General features: G+C 33.4%; 1 protein-coding gene across 1 annotated transcript in view; it reads right to left on the reverse strand.

Annotated features, from left to right (window-relative positions):
- LOC149576996 (uncharacterized) overlaps positions 1-6319 on the reverse strand; it is a 13921-nt gene extending 7602 nt beyond the window's left edge. The window contains exons 1-3 of the mRNA XM_089795617.1: positions 6180-6319; positions 5844-6080; positions 5368-5758 (exon numbers count right to left, since the gene is read on the reverse strand). Of these exons, the coding sequence (XP_089651743.1) occupies positions 5368-5758; positions 5844-6080; positions 6180-6319 (768 nt within the window). The remainder of the gene's footprint in view (positions 1-5367; positions 5759-5843; positions 6081-6179) is intronic.
- Positions 6320-20000: the final 13681 nt, after the last annotated feature.

Below are 20000 nucleotides of genomic sequence, written 5' to 3' on the forward strand. Positions count from 1 at the left end.
CCTTGCATGGAAAGAGCTTTGGCTGAATATTCCATAGTCAAGCATTGCTAAGGAGGATGAATAGATACAACCTTCTAGACGAGAGCTAGAACAAGCTTGACTGAGTTATTGCGTTGATTTTCTAAAATATTTTGGATCATCCTATGAAAACCCTTGTCTTTAGGTTTGGCATGGTAAAGTCCATCCATCATGTTGGTGTCTGCAATGCCCCTCCTTGGTATAGCTTCAGATATTGTGACCAATACTTTATTTCCTTATATGAGTAGCTATCTAGTCTTTACAATTACACTGTGCAATGGAGATTGTATACAATTTCTCTTACTACTCTATCTTATATATTAAGCAATAAGAATCCCATTAGTATCTATTATATAAGAATTCTTTATTCTTAATATATGTTATCCGGTTTAAACTCTTAGGGCCCGTTTGGCCACAGGCATAGGAATGGAGAACAGGCATGTAATATTGGTAATAGGAATGGCTATTCCAATAACACCTATTTTTTGGGAATGAGTATAAGCTCATTTTAGAGGCAAAATGAGAATACAAAAATCGTATTCCAAATTTTTGTATTCCTATTCCATCAACCAAATAGAAAATAAAAATAGTATTCCAATTTTTCTATTCCTATTCCATCAACCAAACGGGCTCTTAATTATCTACTGATATTTCCATTCGATTCTGATAAGAGGTCGAGTAATTATTGGTATGATAAGGATCGAACTTCTGTCCAAGTTTTGGATGAGTATTGATCACAACATGAGTTTCTTATCAAGCAAATATAATATCCTGAGGCTTGGTAAAAATCCGATAGTCGGTATTCTTAGGAACTGAATGGTCTTTCTCTTTCTGGTTTATTATGTATCATGCTAGAGGCTGCACCCTCTGAAATCAACTTCTAATGTTTGAATACTCTTCTATCATAAAGTCTTCCAATGGTTCATATTAGATGAACCATATGTCTCTACTGTCTATTCCTCTGAGTACGAGACTTCCTGCGATGAATGGCTTTGAGTTTTACTATTGCTATAGTGGATATTCTTCCACGTGTAGCTCTCTATTTCTCCTGATGTTTGCTCCAATCTTTCTTGTCATCTACAAGACTATGCCCTGCTCCCTTCATGCTGAACTCTACACCCATTTGGGGAATGAGAGATCAAATCCTATGATAATGTTAATGCTGATCTTGATCACCTGAACTTTAGTGAGCATGATTATTGAAATAGATGCCAGTGTGCTCCTTTGGTATTTTCTTCCTTCTATATATTGTGTTCGATCAAACCTGAATTTTATTACTTCTGTCACTGCCCACCTTTTATTGGTGCTTACCTCAACGTTCTAAGTTTGTATTGATTTTACCTTTAACATCATCCATGGCCTTTGATATAACTCGTAGTCAGCATCTGGGTGCTTAGTAGAATGAATATATGAGTTCGATCCTGTCTGTTTGTGTTCACGTCACTAGTAATCTGCCAACTATTCCAGTGGAATACCTGACTAATATATCAGTCTGCGTATGACCACCTATTGATGCCTCTGAACGATATTTTTTTTTATTTGTCTTAGTTTCTATTCATGACTGATGTAGTTGATGGGGTTAACATCACCAAGTACAATTATCTCAGCTAAAATCATGTCTTCAATGCCTTTGTTTGGTTATATTCACTGATTTTATTAGCCTTCAGCGATATTGGTACTATCACCTTCGAATGTGATCATTTTTGCTTATAGCCTTTTATATCCTTCTCTGATTTTTTGCTTCCTGCTTCCCTGATTTGATTATTTGTTCTACTCTTCTCCTGTGCATTCTTATTCCTCCCCACTCTACGTTCTGCTCTGTTCTTTCTCCAATATTCTGAAAGCAATTGTTTCCCGCTTGGATTTCCTCCCCCGCTATTCATTCCTCTGCGTGAATTTTTCTCTTTCTCCTCCATCCATGGTAGTTACTTCCTCTTTCTTTCCCACCCCCGTGAACTATTATGTCCCCTCTGTCTGAGTAGTCCGCTTCTATATAAATATCTTTGAATGGATGCAACCGATCGAGCATGGTTATTTTATTATATAAATTCTTTACTAACATGATCTTTTAAATGGTTTGTAATATTTATTATATAGGATCATATCTATTCTAATATTATAAGTATTATAATAGAATATAATATTTTATTTTTATTATGTTCATCTTATTATTATATTAATAATTGATAATTGATTTCAAAATATTATATTATATGTTACTAATCTCTTTAATATATTTATTAAAGAATTTATCTATGTTACTTTATCAATAAAATTAGATACATTATACTATTTTATTGATATAATATTATACCATACCAATTTGATAAAAATAATATATTTAATAATATTAAGTTATGCTATATAATACTTTTATTATTCTATTAATGTTATTTATTAAATTTAACCTTATAAATGTGATATTATTATTTATTTAACTTCATCAACTGCAATTATATTATACTATATGTATTTATTTATTTATTCCTTATATTAACTCTATTATTAAAATTGATCTTAGAAATGGGGACATTACAGTGTCCTTATTAGGTAAGTGCCATTAGATAATGGAATATTTTTTTTCTTTTTTTTGTTGCTTGTTCTCTTTTTAAACTAGAATAATGATAAAAATCTACTTGTGATTCTTCACTTGGCCCTGGATGTATGGGTGTTGCAAAGATAGCCTTAGTTATATCAATATTACCTTCCCTAATGCTACACATTCTTAAAATTGTCATGCCTTAAAATTGAAAATCTTTTGACAAATTAAAAAATATGTCAGTGTTACATCTTCAGTATCTCAAGTAGGTGGCTTTTAAGTAAGGATTTTTATATTCTTCTACTTCTATCTTTTGGCATTAAATTCTAGTTGAATGATTTTATGATTTTAAACGCATAGAAAAAAAGCATTTCCTGTCAAATTTGGCTATAGGGCTTTGAAACATTTTATTTTTTTAAAGATGGATTTTATTAGAAAATTGAACATATCTATAATAGGCATGTAATGAATCGATCAATGCTTCTTTATATGTCCCCATGTGCAAAGGTGTTAATTTTGGTCGGATTCATTATTTTTAAAATAAATTAAATTTGAACTTTTGTATTACTGAAAAAAAATATTTTTTTTAGTCACATTGAGAGCTTTGTTTTCCCTTTGAAAAAATTGTACCTTTATCATGGAAGGGCATGAATGTTTTGTTAATACAGAAAAATAAAACTAACCCCTATATACTTTAGTGTTTTTTGGTGTTATTTTAGTCCCACTCAATAGATCTACTACAATGCAATATGCATTGTATTGTCCTTTTGTATGGTTTTCATCCAAATATTCTATTGGCATGCTGAGTGTTTAAAAACCCCAAATTGTATCTATGTAGTTGTAAGTACTAGTAATGGCTTACCATGATAACTTGGTATTAAAACAAAAGCCATGTGTACATAATATCATTTCTTTTTAATCTTTCTTTAAGCCATCTCCTCTGAAGCAATTTTTGGGACTTGCAGGAGTGTCTCATTGCTACCAAGTTGGCAGCATTATTGTGTTTATATTTTACTCCTTTATTTTTCATTAATGACCAAAATAAGACTTTCTATATGTTAGTTTGAATAAGTTGTCATTTCTCATTGACAAGGGTATGACCACCGCTAGAGGTTGAGTACGTGTTAGTTTCTTATTCAGTGATGTAAATTTTCCTAGGAAGCTCTATTGTAAAGAGTGCATGTCCTTGCATGTTGGATTCTTTCCACTCTTATAATTGTAAACTATTTGGTCATGAGTGAAGGATTCCATGTTGTAGTAGATTGAGATGAGATGGATTAGCTGTGAAATGTTTTTCGAGCATGCATTGGTTCATCCTAGAAAAAGGAAGGTTGTTGCTATTCTAAAATGATGGAAAATTTGATTGGAACCGATAGTCTATATTTTCTTTTTTACTAATCATGTCACTCTTTGAACAATAATTTTTTTTTTGATATTTGATCTATTTAGACTCCAACATACTATAACAAATATGGTCCTCTTGAGTTCATACAAGTATCCATGGTTTGAACTGTAACATGTGGCATATGTAACTTTATCATGGAAACTAATTTTTACTATATTTAATTAGACATTCTAATATTGTTAGTCAATTGGAACCGTGGGGATTAAATGTTTAATTTGAATTGTAGAGATTGAATACTTTCCTTTCATCAATTGGCTATAGAGATGACATTTAGTATAGCATATTTATAATTATTTACATTTCCTAGTTAATGTCATTTGATGAGGCTGATTGTTATGGAAGGGGAATAACCATGAAATGGCTCTTAAGGATTGTTTCTCACTGAAACAAAATGGTGTGTTTGTTTTTATTGTAACTACTGGTATAATGGGAGTATAAAATGATAGTTCATGGTATTTATAGAAAAGATGAATGGTTATTATTATTAAATTTAATTTTTTTAATGGTTTATTATTATTATAGTTCCTACTTTTAGTAGATTAAATTTATTAATTATTACAATGTAGAAAATCTAAGATTCTAAAATTTGTTAAATCTTATTTTAAAATTTAACTTTTTCCCCTGTTTTCTCTTTTCTCATTGATAGATTCTAGTTTTACTAGTGTTTAACTTAAATTTTAACTAAATATTAAAAAAAAATCTATAGATATAAGTTGAATTAATCATAAATATTAATCATGCTAGCCTTTTTTTGGAACCTTTGATTAGTCATGACCTCATCAAAGTTGTTCAAAAGCTCAATCATATGCAACTTCTACTATGGTAGGTCTCATTGCCACAAAAAAACCTCCAAACCAAGAAAAAAATTAGATAACAAGTTGAGTTACTAAACATTAATGAGTCATGATCAAACAATGTGCTGCAACTTATTGGATGAAAAATGACACCAATTTAAACAAAGCTAGCAATGGCAAGCTGCATAATGGACTTGATTTGAAGAGTCAAATTTATCAATCTAGAAACCAAGATCCACACTAAAATTTCAATTAAACTCATGGCCTACCATGTAGGTATTATCTCTGTTGTTAGCTGAAATTAATTCTATACTATCCATCCTAAATAAAAAACCTTGTATGAAAATAGCCTCAGAAAATTTTCTTATTGATATATTTTTTCTTTGACACACCATCATATAATTTCACACACACACACAAGACTAGGAGGAAAAATTAATGATATATATAGTGTCCCACTTCATCAATTGTTCAGACATTTTGACTAGATTATTTTTTGTTCACACATTTTGACTAGATTAAGAAACTTATAGATGAAATATAATTGTATGCATTAATTTCATGTCATTAGGCCTCATCTTGGATAAGATCTACCAGTAGGCCAAGCAGACCTCACCTTTCATAACCCAGTTCACGGTTTGACCTTCTAAATCTCTGTGGAGCCTCCATGTTATTGGGTGTTCGTACTCGTTTCCTCCAAACAACACCCCTCCTTGTGCTGTGAAAGCTTTGCAGGGTTTTGAATACCTATCGCCAGACCAAGTCTTGGACTTGAAGACTAAAAACTTTTGAGGCTTATAATTAGACACCGCCTTTCCCATAGCGCTATCATAGAGAGTCCATTCTCGATCTACATGTGGCCTGTTGACAGAGGATTGCTCAAACACCCAACTGTTTATGCTTGTTTCGGATGTGACGGCTTTGGAAAGCTTCAAACCAGGGTGATTTGGCGGTTCAAAAGTGGCCTCCACGGTTTCCCCTCCCAATATCTGTGATGGGATTCTGTGATGATTTGCCCAATGAAACAGAGTGGACATGGGATTCAACTAGAGGTCCTATAGTTATGCCAATCTTTGCTGGAAAGTGCCGCTCATCTTCAAGGCTTGTTGGAATTGACTTTTGTTCCGGTGTCGGATCCAGTCGAATTACATTGCACTCAACATTATCATTTTCCACCCTAACTTCAATAAAGTCTCTGAAGATGTTAACCACATAGCGAAATTGAATGACACATTGCAGCTGCTGGTAATTCAAGGCGTTGCAGAGTTGCTTATTAGCAAGCCGTCCCTCACCCATTCTGCGCATTGACAGTATTGGACTGTAGCTGTTGATTTTCGAGAATCCCAGAAGACTTGAACTGCATTAGGATATTCTCAAATCATTATTTCCCCCTTTATTATCAATCTCGCCGTGTAATAAGCACTTGCAAGTGAACTCGGCAGAAAAACGCCTTAGCACATAACCAGTTGCACCAGGTCCTATGAGTGACAAAATATTCTCTACTCTATGACAAAACAATTTCTGTGCTTCGCTTTCGGAGATTTCAGATCGGAAATGCACCATAAAAGAATATCAAGCGAGTGAAAAGAGAGAGTTGAATGCTTGCTTGTACTTAGCAGATTCAATTGTCCTCAGCTGGGTTTTCGTTTGCTGGAGCTTCACGAGATCTGGATCGAAGACTTTTAGATGCACACATGCCCACAGGTTCAAGAATACCTGAAACGTGTTACTCTGGCGTGATTCTACTTCAACAATCCCAAGATCAAAAAGTTTATGAACAGCCGAGGAGAGAGAGAGGGAGATTTTATCGCAAGCTATAAATTCGGATGAAAGGAAGAGTGAATTTGCTGGGCCAAAATGAACGTTTAGCGGAAGGAATTCACGCTTCTTTGATTTCTTCTGGTCGAGGTGGCATACGCAGTCGTAAATGTCTGGAAATTGAGAAGTCTGAGTCGGAACTCCTGTGATTGACAGAATTTCCTCTCCTCTACGACATGGCAATTTATCCACCCACCTTTCGAAGATTTGAAATATGGAATAATACAGAAAGGAAAAGCAAGCAACTGAAAAGAGAGAGTTAAATACTTGCTTGTATTTGGCAGGTTCAATTGTGCCCAGCGGGATGTCCATTTGTGGGATGTCGTTAGAGTCGAAGGCATTGCAATACACACGTACAAACAAGTTCGAGAATAGTGGGAATGTTTTCTTTTGGCGGGCTTCTTGTCCAACAATCCCAGTAGAGCAGATTCCAAGACTAGAATGCCTACCCATATCCGACGAGATAAAGAGACCGACATTACTAATACCTTGAAATTCGGATTCAAGGAAAAGTGATCCTGTGTTGTCAAATGAATCTGCGTCGCCAAAATAAATGTTCAGCGAAAGCGGAGGACATTTGTGTCCTGACCGGTAGAGACGACATATCCAGTCGTAAACGTCGTTAAAATCAGTCTTCGCCTCTCCCGCTTTCCAGAACTCGGCCCCGTCCGTTACTGGTTCGCTCATCATTTTTAGCATGATCTTTTGTTTCAGGCCAATCTTCGGACTTTAATATGCAAGGCAGATAAATCTCTGAACTATTTTAGATGAAATATTACAGTGGACTCAGTCTCAAACGACGTCTTCTGATGGGTTTCACAGCCAACTTGCACGCAGTTTCGACTTGTATTCAATCTATATCCCATTAGGTCAGTGCGTAGAAATTGTTAAAATGTAAAAGTCTATTGAAAATGGGTCATTATATTGGATCAAATCTGAAGTCAATGGTATCACTTTCTGTGGGTCATCCAACATTATATATACTAGCTTATATATACTTCTATATATATTACGCCGAAAGCAATCGTTCTCGAGGTGCCTATTTTCATTTAATTCCAAGGTTATTTTAATCACAGGTGGGATTTATGAAAATGAAAATAGGCGCCTCGAGAGCGATTACTCTCGGCGTAATATATAGAGGTATATATAAGCTAGTGCCAATCGCGGCGCAATGGGAAAAATATTTTAAAATTTTTTCTATTATTTTAAGGTAAGTGCTGAATTATTTATTTCTTTTTAAATACAATTGTATAAACTTACTATAAAATTATTCTTGAATATTTTATTTTTTAATTCTATATATGATGTTTATTTGCATCACTTTAATTTAGTTTTATTTTAAGCATATTGTTACGTAAAATGTTATATTGAAGAGTAGAGTTATAGTTAGGGTTAGGGTTAGTGTTATGGTTGGGGCTATTGTTAGGGTTTGATTTATGGATAGGGTTAGAGTTACGGTTAGGAATAGAGTTACAATTAGAGTCAGTATTAGCATTAGGGTTAGGGCTAGGGTTATTTTTAGGATTATGAATCTTGCTAGGGTTATAGTTAAGGTTAGGTTTAGAATTAGAGTTAGAGTTAATGTTAGGATTAGGGTTAGAATTAGGGTTACAAATATAGTTAGGGTTAGAATTAGAGTTAGGGTTAGGGTTAAGGAAAGGGCGAGGATAAGAATAAGGGTTTAGGTTAAACATATAGTTAGGGTTAGGATTAGAATTAGAGTCAGGGTTTGAGTTAGAGGTAGAGTTAGAATTGGAGCTCGAATAAGGGCTAGAGTTAGAGTTTAAATTAGGGTTATAATTAGGCTGAGGGTTAGGGTTAAAATTAGATTTAATATTAGGGTTAGAGTTATGGTTATGGTTAGGGTTAGTGTTATAGTAAGGCTAGGGTTAGGGTTTGAGTCAAGGTTAAGGTTAGAGTGAAGGTTAGGGTTTGAGCCAAGATTAAAGTAAGGGTTAGGGTTAGGGTTAGAGTCCAATTATGGTAGTGTTAGATTTAGGGTTAGAGTTATGCTCATGGTTAAGGTTAGTGTTAGAGTCCAATTATGGTAGTGTTAGATTTAGGGTTAGAGTTATGCTCATGGTTAAGGTTAGCGTTAGGGTTAGGGTTATTATAGGGCTCGAGTTAGGGTTATTGTAGGGATAGGGTTAGGGTTTGAGTCAGGGTTAAGGTTAGGTTTAGGATTAGGGTTAGGGTTTTAGTTAGGATTAAACTTAGGGTTAGGGTTAGATTCTAGTTATGGTAGAGTTAGATTTAGGGTTAGAGTTAGGAATAGAGTTATGTTTATGGTTAAGTTTAGGGTTAGAGTTATGCTCATGGTTAAGGTTAGGGTTAGACTTATAGTTATGGTTAGGGTTAGGGTTAGGGTTAGGGTTAGGGTTAGGGCTTGAGTAAGGGTTAAGGTTCTAGAGTTATGGTTAGGGAAAATTTTTAAGCCAAGATTAAAGTTAGGGTTAGGGTTATGGTTAGAGTCCAATTATGGTAGAGTTAGATTTAGGGTTAGAGTTAGGGACAAATTAATGTTTATTGTTAAGGTTAGTGTTAAAGTTAGGGTTAGGGTTAGTGTTAGAGTTAAGTTTAGGGTTAAGGTTAGAATTAAGTTTAAGGTTAGTGTTAAGGTTAGGGTTAGGGTTAGAGTTAAAGTTAGGGTTAGCATTAGGACGAAAATTAGGGTAAGGGATAGGGTTTGAATTAGAATTAGGGTTCTTGTTAGGGTTAGAGTTACAGTCAGGGTTAGAGTTAGAGTTAGGGTTAGGGTTAGGTTTAAAATTAGATTTAGAGTTGGGATTAGAGTCAACGTTGGAATTAGGGTTAGAAATATAGTTAGGAAATAGAGATAGAGTTAGGGTTAGGATAAGGGTAAGAATTAGGGTGAGGGTTAGAATTAGGGTTACAAATATACTGAAACAAAATGGTGTGTTTGTTTTTATTGTAACTACTGGTATAATGGGAGTATAAAATGATAGTTCATGGTATTTATAGAAAAGATGAATGGTTATTATTATTAAATTTAATTTTTTTAATGGTTTATTATTATTATAGTTCCTACTTTTAGTAGATGAAATTTATTAATTATTACAATGTAGAAAATCTAAGATTCTAAAATTTGTTAAATCTTATTTTAAAATTTAACTTTTTCCCCTATTTTCTCTTTTCTCATTGATAGATTCTAGTTTTACTAGTGTTTAACTTAAATTTTAACTAAATATTAAAAAAAAACTATAGATATAAGTTGAATTAATCATAAATATTAATCATGCTAGCCTTTTTTTGGAACCTTTGATTAGTCATGACCTCATCAAAGTTGTTCAAAAGCTCTATCATATGCAACTTCTACTATGGTAGGTCTCATTGCCACAAAAAAACCTCCAAACCAAGAAAAAAATTAGATAACAAGTTGAGTTACTAAACATTAATGAGTCATTATCAAACAATGTGCTGCAACTTATTGGGCGAAAAATGACACCAATTTAAACAAAGCTAGCAATGGCAAGCTGCATAATGGACTTGATTTGAAGAGTCAAATTTATCAATATAGAAACCAAGATCCACACTAAAATTCCAATTAAACTCATGGCCTACCATGTAGGTATTATCTATGTTGTTAGCTGAAATTAATTCTATACTATCCATGCTAAATAAAAAACTTTGTATGAAAATAGCCTCAGATAATCTACCTCAGAGGCCTTTCTAATCGGGAGAAATTGCCATAATTTTTTTGATTCCCCAATAGTTTAAAGCATTCAACATTTTCATTAGAAATTGTTTCTTATTCACTATGGGACAAAGACAAATGGCAGGGAAATAGTTGAAAAGTAAATTGTTCACTAAATATCATAATTTGAAAGGTTGGGAATTATCTAGATGGCATGCCACTAGTGCTAACTTATCTAATTTTAGATTTCTTCTTTCCACATATTCAATCTGCAATGTGTTCAGACAAGCAGACAATGCATTCATTCATTTGTCCGACTTTAGAAAAATTTGAAATAAAAGATTCTAATAATATTTTAAAGATATATTAGGTTAATATATTAATATACAATTTTTAATTTCATTTTCTAGATAGTTATTTTTAGTTTGAAGTTTATCGATATCTAGTTTTCACAATTCATGCAAATTTGTTGAAACTTATTGTGAGCCAAGTAATGTGTTACTGAAATGTGAAGTTTGTTGTTTATTAAGTTTTATTTTTCCAAATAATTTTTTTCAAATTGTCTATATGTTTGATATATATCATTACAAATGCAATGCTTAGTGTTATTCTTTTTCAATCTCTTGTTCAAACATATATATTTTTATTTTCTATTCACATTCATCCTTGTAATTAGTCTGTTTTAATATTTTATACCTAAAATGATCTAATCTAGTTTTCAATTAAGTTATTAATAATTTTACTTTCACCTTGATTTACACTCTTTTATGCACATTTTCTTGTAGTTTTCATATGAAATTATTTCTTTCATTCCATTCAATCCTTAATTTTTACTTTCTTATTTTTAAAAGGATATCTTTGCGATAAGATTAGAATGTTCACCAATAAATTTTATTTTTTTAAAATTATATAACATTATTAAAATAGATAACTAAACAAGAGGAAACATTAAGGGTGATAACTCTAGAAATATGTGACAGTAGATTATATATTAATACAACATAGTAAAATAAATATAGTTAGAGTTTAATAAATGAAGGTTTTGAAGAAATGTACACTATATGAAAATTGAAAATTCATTCCTATAATTGTTCTAACTTGTTGTATTTTTAGGTATATTTGGTTCTTCACACCTGAAAATAATAGTGTCTTCAAATCACTGTATAACAAAATGATATTGATTTGATTTATACTGGATATACATTCGCTACAATGGGATGCTTATTACATTGAATAACAATGGATTTATAAGTCATTATTCTTGTGAATAACCATCTACAAAATGAAACTTCCCACAAACTAATATGAACTTGATTTAGTGCTTATTTATCAAACTATTGACCTAAATCTAAACCTAGAGTTAACCCAAATTAATGTAAAACTCCAACAACATCTATGCTAAGTAATTTTTTTGTCAAGTCATTACACCCACTCAATAGTTAGGACCTTATGCTCTAACAAAGCTCTTGTTCTTTGCTAGAAATCAATTCAATATATTTATTTTTAAATATTTGATAGATGTCATTCATTACATTAATTTTTCACTTTCGTATGTTGTTGGAGTTATAGTGGAAGGAGATCATAACTGTGAACTATATATTTTATGTTCATTTGAGTATTTAAGATAATTAAATAATTTTCTTATTGATATATTTTTTCTTTGACACACCATCATATAATTTCACACACACACACAAGACTAGGAGGAAAAATTAATGATATATATAGTGTCCCACTTCATCAATTGTTCAGACATTTTGACTAGATTATTTTTTGTTCACACATTTTGACTAGATTAAGAAACTTATAGATGAAATATAATTGTATGCATTAATTTCATGTCATTAGCCCTCATCTTGGATAAGATCTACTAGTGTAAATTTGATCTAGATTGTTCACAATAGTAATGTTGAAATGTATAACTTCAAAATATAAATTCAAATTTGAATAACATCTTCCCACTAGTCATTGTAGACTTGCCCATTTCATTTATTTTTTATTCGCATGTTAAATTTTATTTAAATACATTCACTCAAACATCCAAAATTATCAAATACTATCGAGCCAACTAGGATTTGCCAAAGAACACTTTAATTGAGAGGAACACAATAGCATTTTATCATAACATATACCATCACATCTTTAACAATTATTCTAAGATCATATAATTGATTTGATTATGGGTTTAATTGATGAGAGTAGGAATCTCACATTTTAACACATTACTTTAAAAACACCATGAACCTTTTTTAAGGTTTAGATATCATAAGATCAAAGCAACTAAATTCTAAGCATTCATTATTTTCTATTTGATTTTTATCAAATATATGTTTATACTTTGACACTAATTTGATTTCTTTATCATGTTCATATAAGCCAAAGCAATTTTTAGAGCCATTTATTGATCATAGATAGAGATCTAAATAAGAACAATACAAGTCTCATACTATAATATTTCATAATAATACTATTAAATGTTAAATACCATCAAGATAAAAATGATATTGAATTCAAACCTTCTACAATTTTAAAAAAACTTTACAACATATATTTAAACTTTCATTATTTTAAATTTATTTAAAAATCTTTAAAATATTTCCTTAATCTCCATTTATTTAGGTTTTTACTAATTTAAGCTTTTAATTTTAATTTTAATTTTTTAAAAATGGATGATTTATATCTCCAAATATTATATTTAAAAAAAATATTTAATGTGGTATTTATTAAATTATTTTAAAAATGTATATTCTATTTATAATAAGATTTAAAATTTTGACATGTAGATGGGTTGTCAAATTTAACTTAGAAAAATAAAAGTTAACATTAACATGCTCACACCATCCCACTCCACCTATTATGGCATTGTAGAATGCCTATCAACATTAAAAACTTTACAACATATATTTACACTTTTATTATTTTAAATTTATTTAAAAATCATTAAATAAAAGTTCTATAACAGGGCCCTTCGTCGGTCTTCTCTATGGCTTTTCTCACGGTTGAATGTAGGGACATCCACCGCATTTTTATGCATTGCCTACCAATCCAAAATATGACCTTTATGATAAAATCATACAACATGAGACCAAAAAGCCTTGTAATTCCCCGACATTTTCATGTATGTATTTTTTCTTTTTGACTTCTGAAAGAGCGTTGACAGAAGGAGATGTAACTCATCTATCCCTAGTATAACAATGAAATATTTTTAGTCAACCAAATAGGTGGAATCACGAATGGCTTAAACATCACAATTTAAGCTTCATTCTAACAGTAAAAGTGTTAAATACTCAAAATTGCATTATCCTCCATTGAGCACAGGAGTTAGTGCGATTATGAGAGGATAAGCTTATAAAGTTGTGTCACGTAAAATTATGTTGTAGACACTATGTGCTTAATTAAAAGTGTGAATAATTGTGTTGTCTACATGACAACTCTGTTAATTATGCAAACTCTAGTGTTGTAGACACCATGTGCTAAAATAAAGTTGCTAACTCTTGTGTTGTCAACATGACAAGTCATATAAGTACACATACTCCTAGATGTCTAACCAAATAAATAATAAAATAATGCATTTATCCTAAGTAAATTTAAATTAAGTTTAAATAATAATCATTTAACATCTAGGATAGGGCAGATCGTCATACATGAGCCCTCCTCTTCATCATTCGAAAGCGATAGAGTGAAATGCAGGGACATGGATTTTTTTGCATGCAGGCTCTCCAGTGCAATATTTGCAGACGGAGTGACGATTTTTTGTACTTTGGTTTTCTATTTTTTAAATTTGTGTTTGAATTTCTTTGAATGGTGTTTTCTTATTTTGATATGCATTTAAGCCTGTGAAGATATAAGGTTTCTTTATCCTGTGGCTGGATTTCAGTCTTTGTGTGCAAAATTGGTAGTTTAATTCTATGAAAATTTTGGATGTGTTAGTTTTTAGTTATATATTGTGAGTAAGAGCTTTATGCTGTATCTTTTCATAGGGGGTGGCTCCATGGCAATATGTTGTCCGAACGAGAGGCTCCATGACGATGTCTCTCGGTAGCAGAGGCTTCGTGTATTGCTAGCACCTTTATCTTTCAGTCTTCAGACCACCATCTTCTCATTCCCATTTCACGATTAGATTTAATCGACGGCAAACCCAAATTTAAATTTTGAAGAATTTTGTGTTGAAACTTTGTATTGGTTAGCCTTCATACTGTCAATATTCTTCCAAAATATTGTGGCCATTCGTTATCTTGAAGGATACAACGTATCATCTACATCTGCAGATCTAAATTCCATTTCTCTAATTAACAACGAAATTCAATACAATTTGTTTATAACATAGGATTAACAAAGAATTATAGAATAATTCTCAAGAATACCCTGCTTTTGGATGAAAAATCGTAAAACACCAAAGAACAAAGCAGTCAAACTGAGAGTAAAATATCTCCTACTTATCAATTATGGTACATCTTTATAAGAACATAGAGCGTCCATAAAAACCAATTCAAAACATAGACGAGGATAACTCGAGCCACAGTTATTAGTAGCATTACAAATGTGTTACTTCGTTAAGACAAATCAAGGTCATCTGCTGGATCTATAGAATAACCTGGATCCATTGAAACTCGATATGGGATATATTGGGCGATGGGGGATCCAATACATTAATTATATGAGTAGAAGCATCAATCAGTTTGGTAGAGAGATGCCTCTTCGGGGCCTTGTCAAGTAGAGAGCTTGGAATGAGCTGTAAGGGATGCTTTGGTGGGAATCAAGGGAGCTATTTGTAGTAGGAATTGTCCTATCATGTATGAGTAGGTTTTAAGCTTGCATCCTGGTTTGGAGGGAGATCTTTTATACCTTTAGAGATCGACTCTACAATACTGAGTTAAAAGGATAATATTAGGTAAAATTGGAATCACAATACTATGAAGTTAAAAAGGACAATAGTAAGTAAAATTGAAATCACAATTTGAATATTTTGTGAGCACTTAATCATCAATTTTGGAATAGAAACAAGCCTTCCTAGAAATACCTTATATGAACAGTACAGGGGAAATAGACTCTCAATAGCATAAGTAGTTGAAAAGTATTCATTATCATAGATGCATATAAATGAAATAGCAACCTTATCCTAGAAGGAAGAAAGTCTCTTTTTGGCTACCCTTAAATATCACACACAAAAAGAAGAATTAGATGCATATAAATGAAATAGCAAGCTTATCTGTGAAGGAAGAAAGTCTCTTTTTGGCTACCCTTAAATATCACACTAAAAGAAGAATTAAGCTTGGGAAAAAAAATCAAATTCAACTATTTAACACTTTTGATATAGAAATTTAGTGTGTAATGTTTAAACTGTTCCCCTATCTTTCGTGATTCGAAAAGATCAGTTGGGTGTGGACTGCACCAGTGGAATTTGAAACACTTGAAAAAATTGGTGATTTGCAATCTCGACATGTGCAGACCTGCAATTATTGGAGAAATAGGCCAAGCAGACCTCACCTTTCATAACCCAGCTCATGGTTTGACCTTCTAAATCTCTGTGGAGCCTCCATGTTATTGGGTGTTCGTACTCATCTCCTCCAAACAACACCCCTCCTTGTGCTGTGAAAGCTTTGCAGGGTTTCGAATACCTATTGCCAGACCAAGTCTTGGACTTGAAGACTAAAAACTTTTGAGGCTTATAATTAGACACCGCCTTTCCAATAGCGCTATCATAGAGAGTCCATTCTCGATCTACATGTGGCCTATTGGCGGAGGATTGCTCAAACACCCAACTGTTTATGCTTGTTTCGGATGTGACGGCTTTGGAAAGCTTCAAACCAGGGTGATTTGGCGGTTCAAAAGTGGCCTCCATGGTTTCCCCTCTCCCAATATCTGTGATGGGATTCTGTGATGATTTGCCCAATGAAACAGAGTGGACATGGGATTCAACTAGAGTTCCTATAGTTATGCCAATCTTTGCTGGAAAGTGCCGCTCATCTTCAAGGCTTGTTGGAATTGACTTTTGTTCCGGTGTCGGATCAAGTCGAATTACATTGCACTCAACATTATCATTTTCCACCCTAACTTCAATAAAGTCTCTGAAGACGTTAACCACATAGCGGAATTGAATGACACATTGCAGCTGCTGGTAATTCAAGGCATTGCATAGTTGCTTATCAGCAAGCCGTCCCTCGCCCATTCTGCGCATTGACAGAATTGGACTATAGCTGTTGATGTTCCAGAATCCCGAAAAACTTGAACTGCATTAGGATATTCTCAAATCATTATTTCCCCCTTTATTATCAATCTCGCCGTGTAATAAGCACTTGCAAGTGAACTCGGCAGAAAAGCGCCTTAGCACATAACCAGTTGCACCAGGTCCTATGAGTGACAAAATATTCTCTACTCTATGACAAAACAATTTTTCTGCTTCGCTTTCCGAGATTTCAGATTGAAAATGCACCATAAAAGAATATCAAGCGAGTGAAAAGAGAGAGTTGAATGCTTGCTTGTACTTAGCAGATTCAATTGTCCTCAGCTGGGTTTTCGTTTGCTGGAGCTTCACGAGATCTGGATCGAAGACTTTTAGATGCACACATGCCCACAGGTTCAAGAATACCTGAAACGTGTTACTCTGGCGTGATTCTACTTCAACAATCCCAAGATCAAAAAGTTTATGAACAGCCGAGGAGAGAGAGAGGGAGATTTTATCGCAAGCTATAAATTTGGATGAAAGGAAGAGTGAATTTGCTGGGCCAAAACGAATGTTTAGCGGAAGTAATTCACGCTTCTTTGATTTCTTCTGGTCGAGGTGGCATACGCAGTCGTAAATGTCTGGAAATTGAGAAGTCTGAGTCGGAACTCCTGTGATTGAAAGAATTTCCTCTGCTCTACGACATGGCAATTTATCCACCCACCTTTCGAAGATTTGAAATATGGAATAATACAGAAAGGAAAAGCAAGCAACTGAAAAGAGAGAGTTAAATACTTACTGGTATTTGGCAGGTCCAATTGTGCCCAGCGGGATGTACATTTGTGGGATGTCGTTACAGTCAAAGGCATTGCAATACACACGTACAAACAAGTTGGAGAATAGCGGGAACGTGTTCTTTTGGCGGGCTTCTTGTCCAACAATCCCAGTAGAGCAGATTCCAAGACTAGAATGCCTACCCATATCCGACGAGATAAAGAGACCGACGTTACTAATACCTTGAAATTCGAATTCAAGGAAAAGTGATCCTGTGTTGTCAAATGAATCTGCGTTGCCAAAATAAATGTTCAGCGAAAGCGGAGGACATTTATGTCTTGACCGGTAGAGACGGCATATCCAGTCGTAAACATCGTTAAAATCAGTCTTCGACTCTCCCGCTTTCCAGAACTCGGCCCCGTCCATTACTGGTTCGCTCATCATTTTTAGCATGATCTTTTGTTTCAGGCCAATCTTCGGACTTTAATATGCAAGGCCGATAAATCTCTGAACTATTTGAGATGAAATATTATGGTGGACTCAGTCTCAAACGACGTCTTCTGATGGGTTTCGCAGCCAACTTGCACGCGGTTTCGAATAGTATTCAATCTATATCCCATTAAGTCAGTGCGTAGAAATTGTTAAAAAGTAAAAGTCTATTGAAAATGGGTCATTATATTGGATCAAATCTGAAGTCAATGGTATCACTTCCTGTGGGTCATCCAACATTATATATACTAGCTTATATATACCTCTATATATTTTACGCCGAAAGAAATCGTTCTCGAGGTGCCTATTTTAATTTAATTCCAAGGTTATTTTAATCACAGGTGGGATTTATGAAAATGAAAATAGGCGCCTCGAGAACGATTACTCTCGGCGTAATATATAGAGGTATATATAAGCTAGTGGCAATCGCGGCGCAATAGGAAAACTATTTTTAAATTTTTTCTATTTTTTTAAGGTAAGTGCTGAATTATTTATTTCTTTTTAAATACAATTGTATAAACTTACTATAAAATTATTCTTGAATATTTTATTTTTTAATTCTATATATGGTGTTTATTTGCATCACTTTAATTTAGTTTTATTTTAAGCATATTGTTACGTAAAATGTTATATTGAAGAGTAGAGTTATAGTTAGGGTTAGGGTTAGTGTTATGGTTGGGGCTATTGTTAGGGTTTGATTTATGGATAGGGTTAGAGTTACGGTTAGGAATAGAGTTACAATTAGAGTCAGTATTAGCATTAGGGTTAGGGCTAGGGTTATTTTTAGGATTATGAATCTTGCTAGGGTTATAGTTAAGGTTAGGTTTAGAATTAGAGTTAGAGTTAATGTTAGGATTAGGGTTAGAATTTGGGTTACAAATATAGTTAGGGTTAGAATTAGAGTTAGGGTTAGGGTTAAGGAAAGGGCGAGGGTAAGAATAAGGGTTTAGGTTAAACATATAGTTAGGGTTAGGATTAGAATTAGAGTCAGGGTTTGAGTTAGAGATAGAGTTAGAATTGGAGCTCGAATAAGGGCTAGAGTTAAAGTTTAAATTAGGGTTATAATTAGGCTGAGGGTTAGGGTTAAAATTAGACTTACAGTTAGAGTTAGAGAAAGGGGTAGAGAAAGGGTTAGTTTTAGGGTGATGGTTAAGGTTAGGTTTATATTTAGAGTTAGGGTTGTATACAGAGTTACATCAAGGTTAAGGTTAGGGTAAGGGTTTGAGTTGGGGTTAAGGATAGGGTTAGGGTTATGGTTTTCATCTAGATTAAAGTAAGGGGTAAGGTTAGAGTTAGAGTTTTGAGTCAGCGTTAAGGTTAGAGTTAGGGTTAGGTTACAGTTTTAGTGAAGGTTAAACTAAGGATTAGGGTTAGGATTAGAGTCTAATTATGGTAGAGTTAGATTTACAGTTAGGGTTATATTTAGGGTTAGAGTTAGGGTTAGGATTATGGTTTAAAAAAAGTAATTTTCTTTTTGGCATATTGTAATGTAAAATGTTATAGTCAAACATAGATATATGGTTAGAGACAAAGTTACCATTACAATTAATGTTAACCTTAGGGATAGAATAAGGGTTAGGGTTAGCATTAAGGTTAGGGCTAGAGTTAGGGTTAGGGTTTGAGTTATGGTTAAGGTTAGGGTTAGAGTTCTGGTTATGGTTATTGTTAGAGTTATGGTTAAGGTTTGGGTTAGAGTTATGTTTATGATTAAGGTTAGGGTTAGAGTTATGGTTATGGTTAAGGTTTGGATTAGAGTTATGTTTATGGTTAAGGTTAGGGTTAGAGTTATGGTCATAGTTAAGGTTAGGGTTAGAGTTATGGTTATGATTAGGGTTAGTGTTATAGTAAGGCTAGGGTTAGGGTTTTAGTCAAGGTTAAGGTTAGAGTGAAGGTTAGGGTTTGAGCCAAGATTAAAGTAAGGTTTAGGGTTAGGGTTAGAGTCCAATTATGGTAGTGTTAGATTTAGGGTTAGAGTTATGCTCATGGTTAAGGTTAGGGTTAGGTCAGGGTTATTATAGGGCTCGAGTTAGGGTTATTGTAGGGATAGGGTTAGGGTTTGAGTCAGGGTTAAGGTTAGGTTTAGGATTAGGGTTAGGGTTTTAGTTAGGATTAAAGTTAGGGTTAGGGTTAGATTCTAGTTATGGTAGAGTTAGATTTAGGGTTAGAGTTAGGCATAGAGTTATGTTTATTGTTAAGTTTAGGGTTAGAGTTATGCTCATGGTTAAGGTTAGGGTTAGACTTATGGTTATGGTTAGGGTTAGGGTTATAGTAGGTCCAGGGTTAGGGTTAGGGTTAGGGTTAGGGCTTGAGTAAGGGTTAAGGTTCTAGAGTTATGGTTAGGGAAA

This window comes from Cupressus sempervirens, chromosome 1 (assembly GCF_028749045.1).
Source record: "Cupressus sempervirens isolate cs-2001-9-10 chromosome 1, ASM2874904v1, whole genome shotgun sequence".
In the NCBI taxonomy this organism is placed as follows: domain Eukaryota; kingdom Viridiplantae; phylum Streptophyta; class Pinopsida; order Cupressales; family Cupressaceae; genus Cupressus; species Cupressus sempervirens.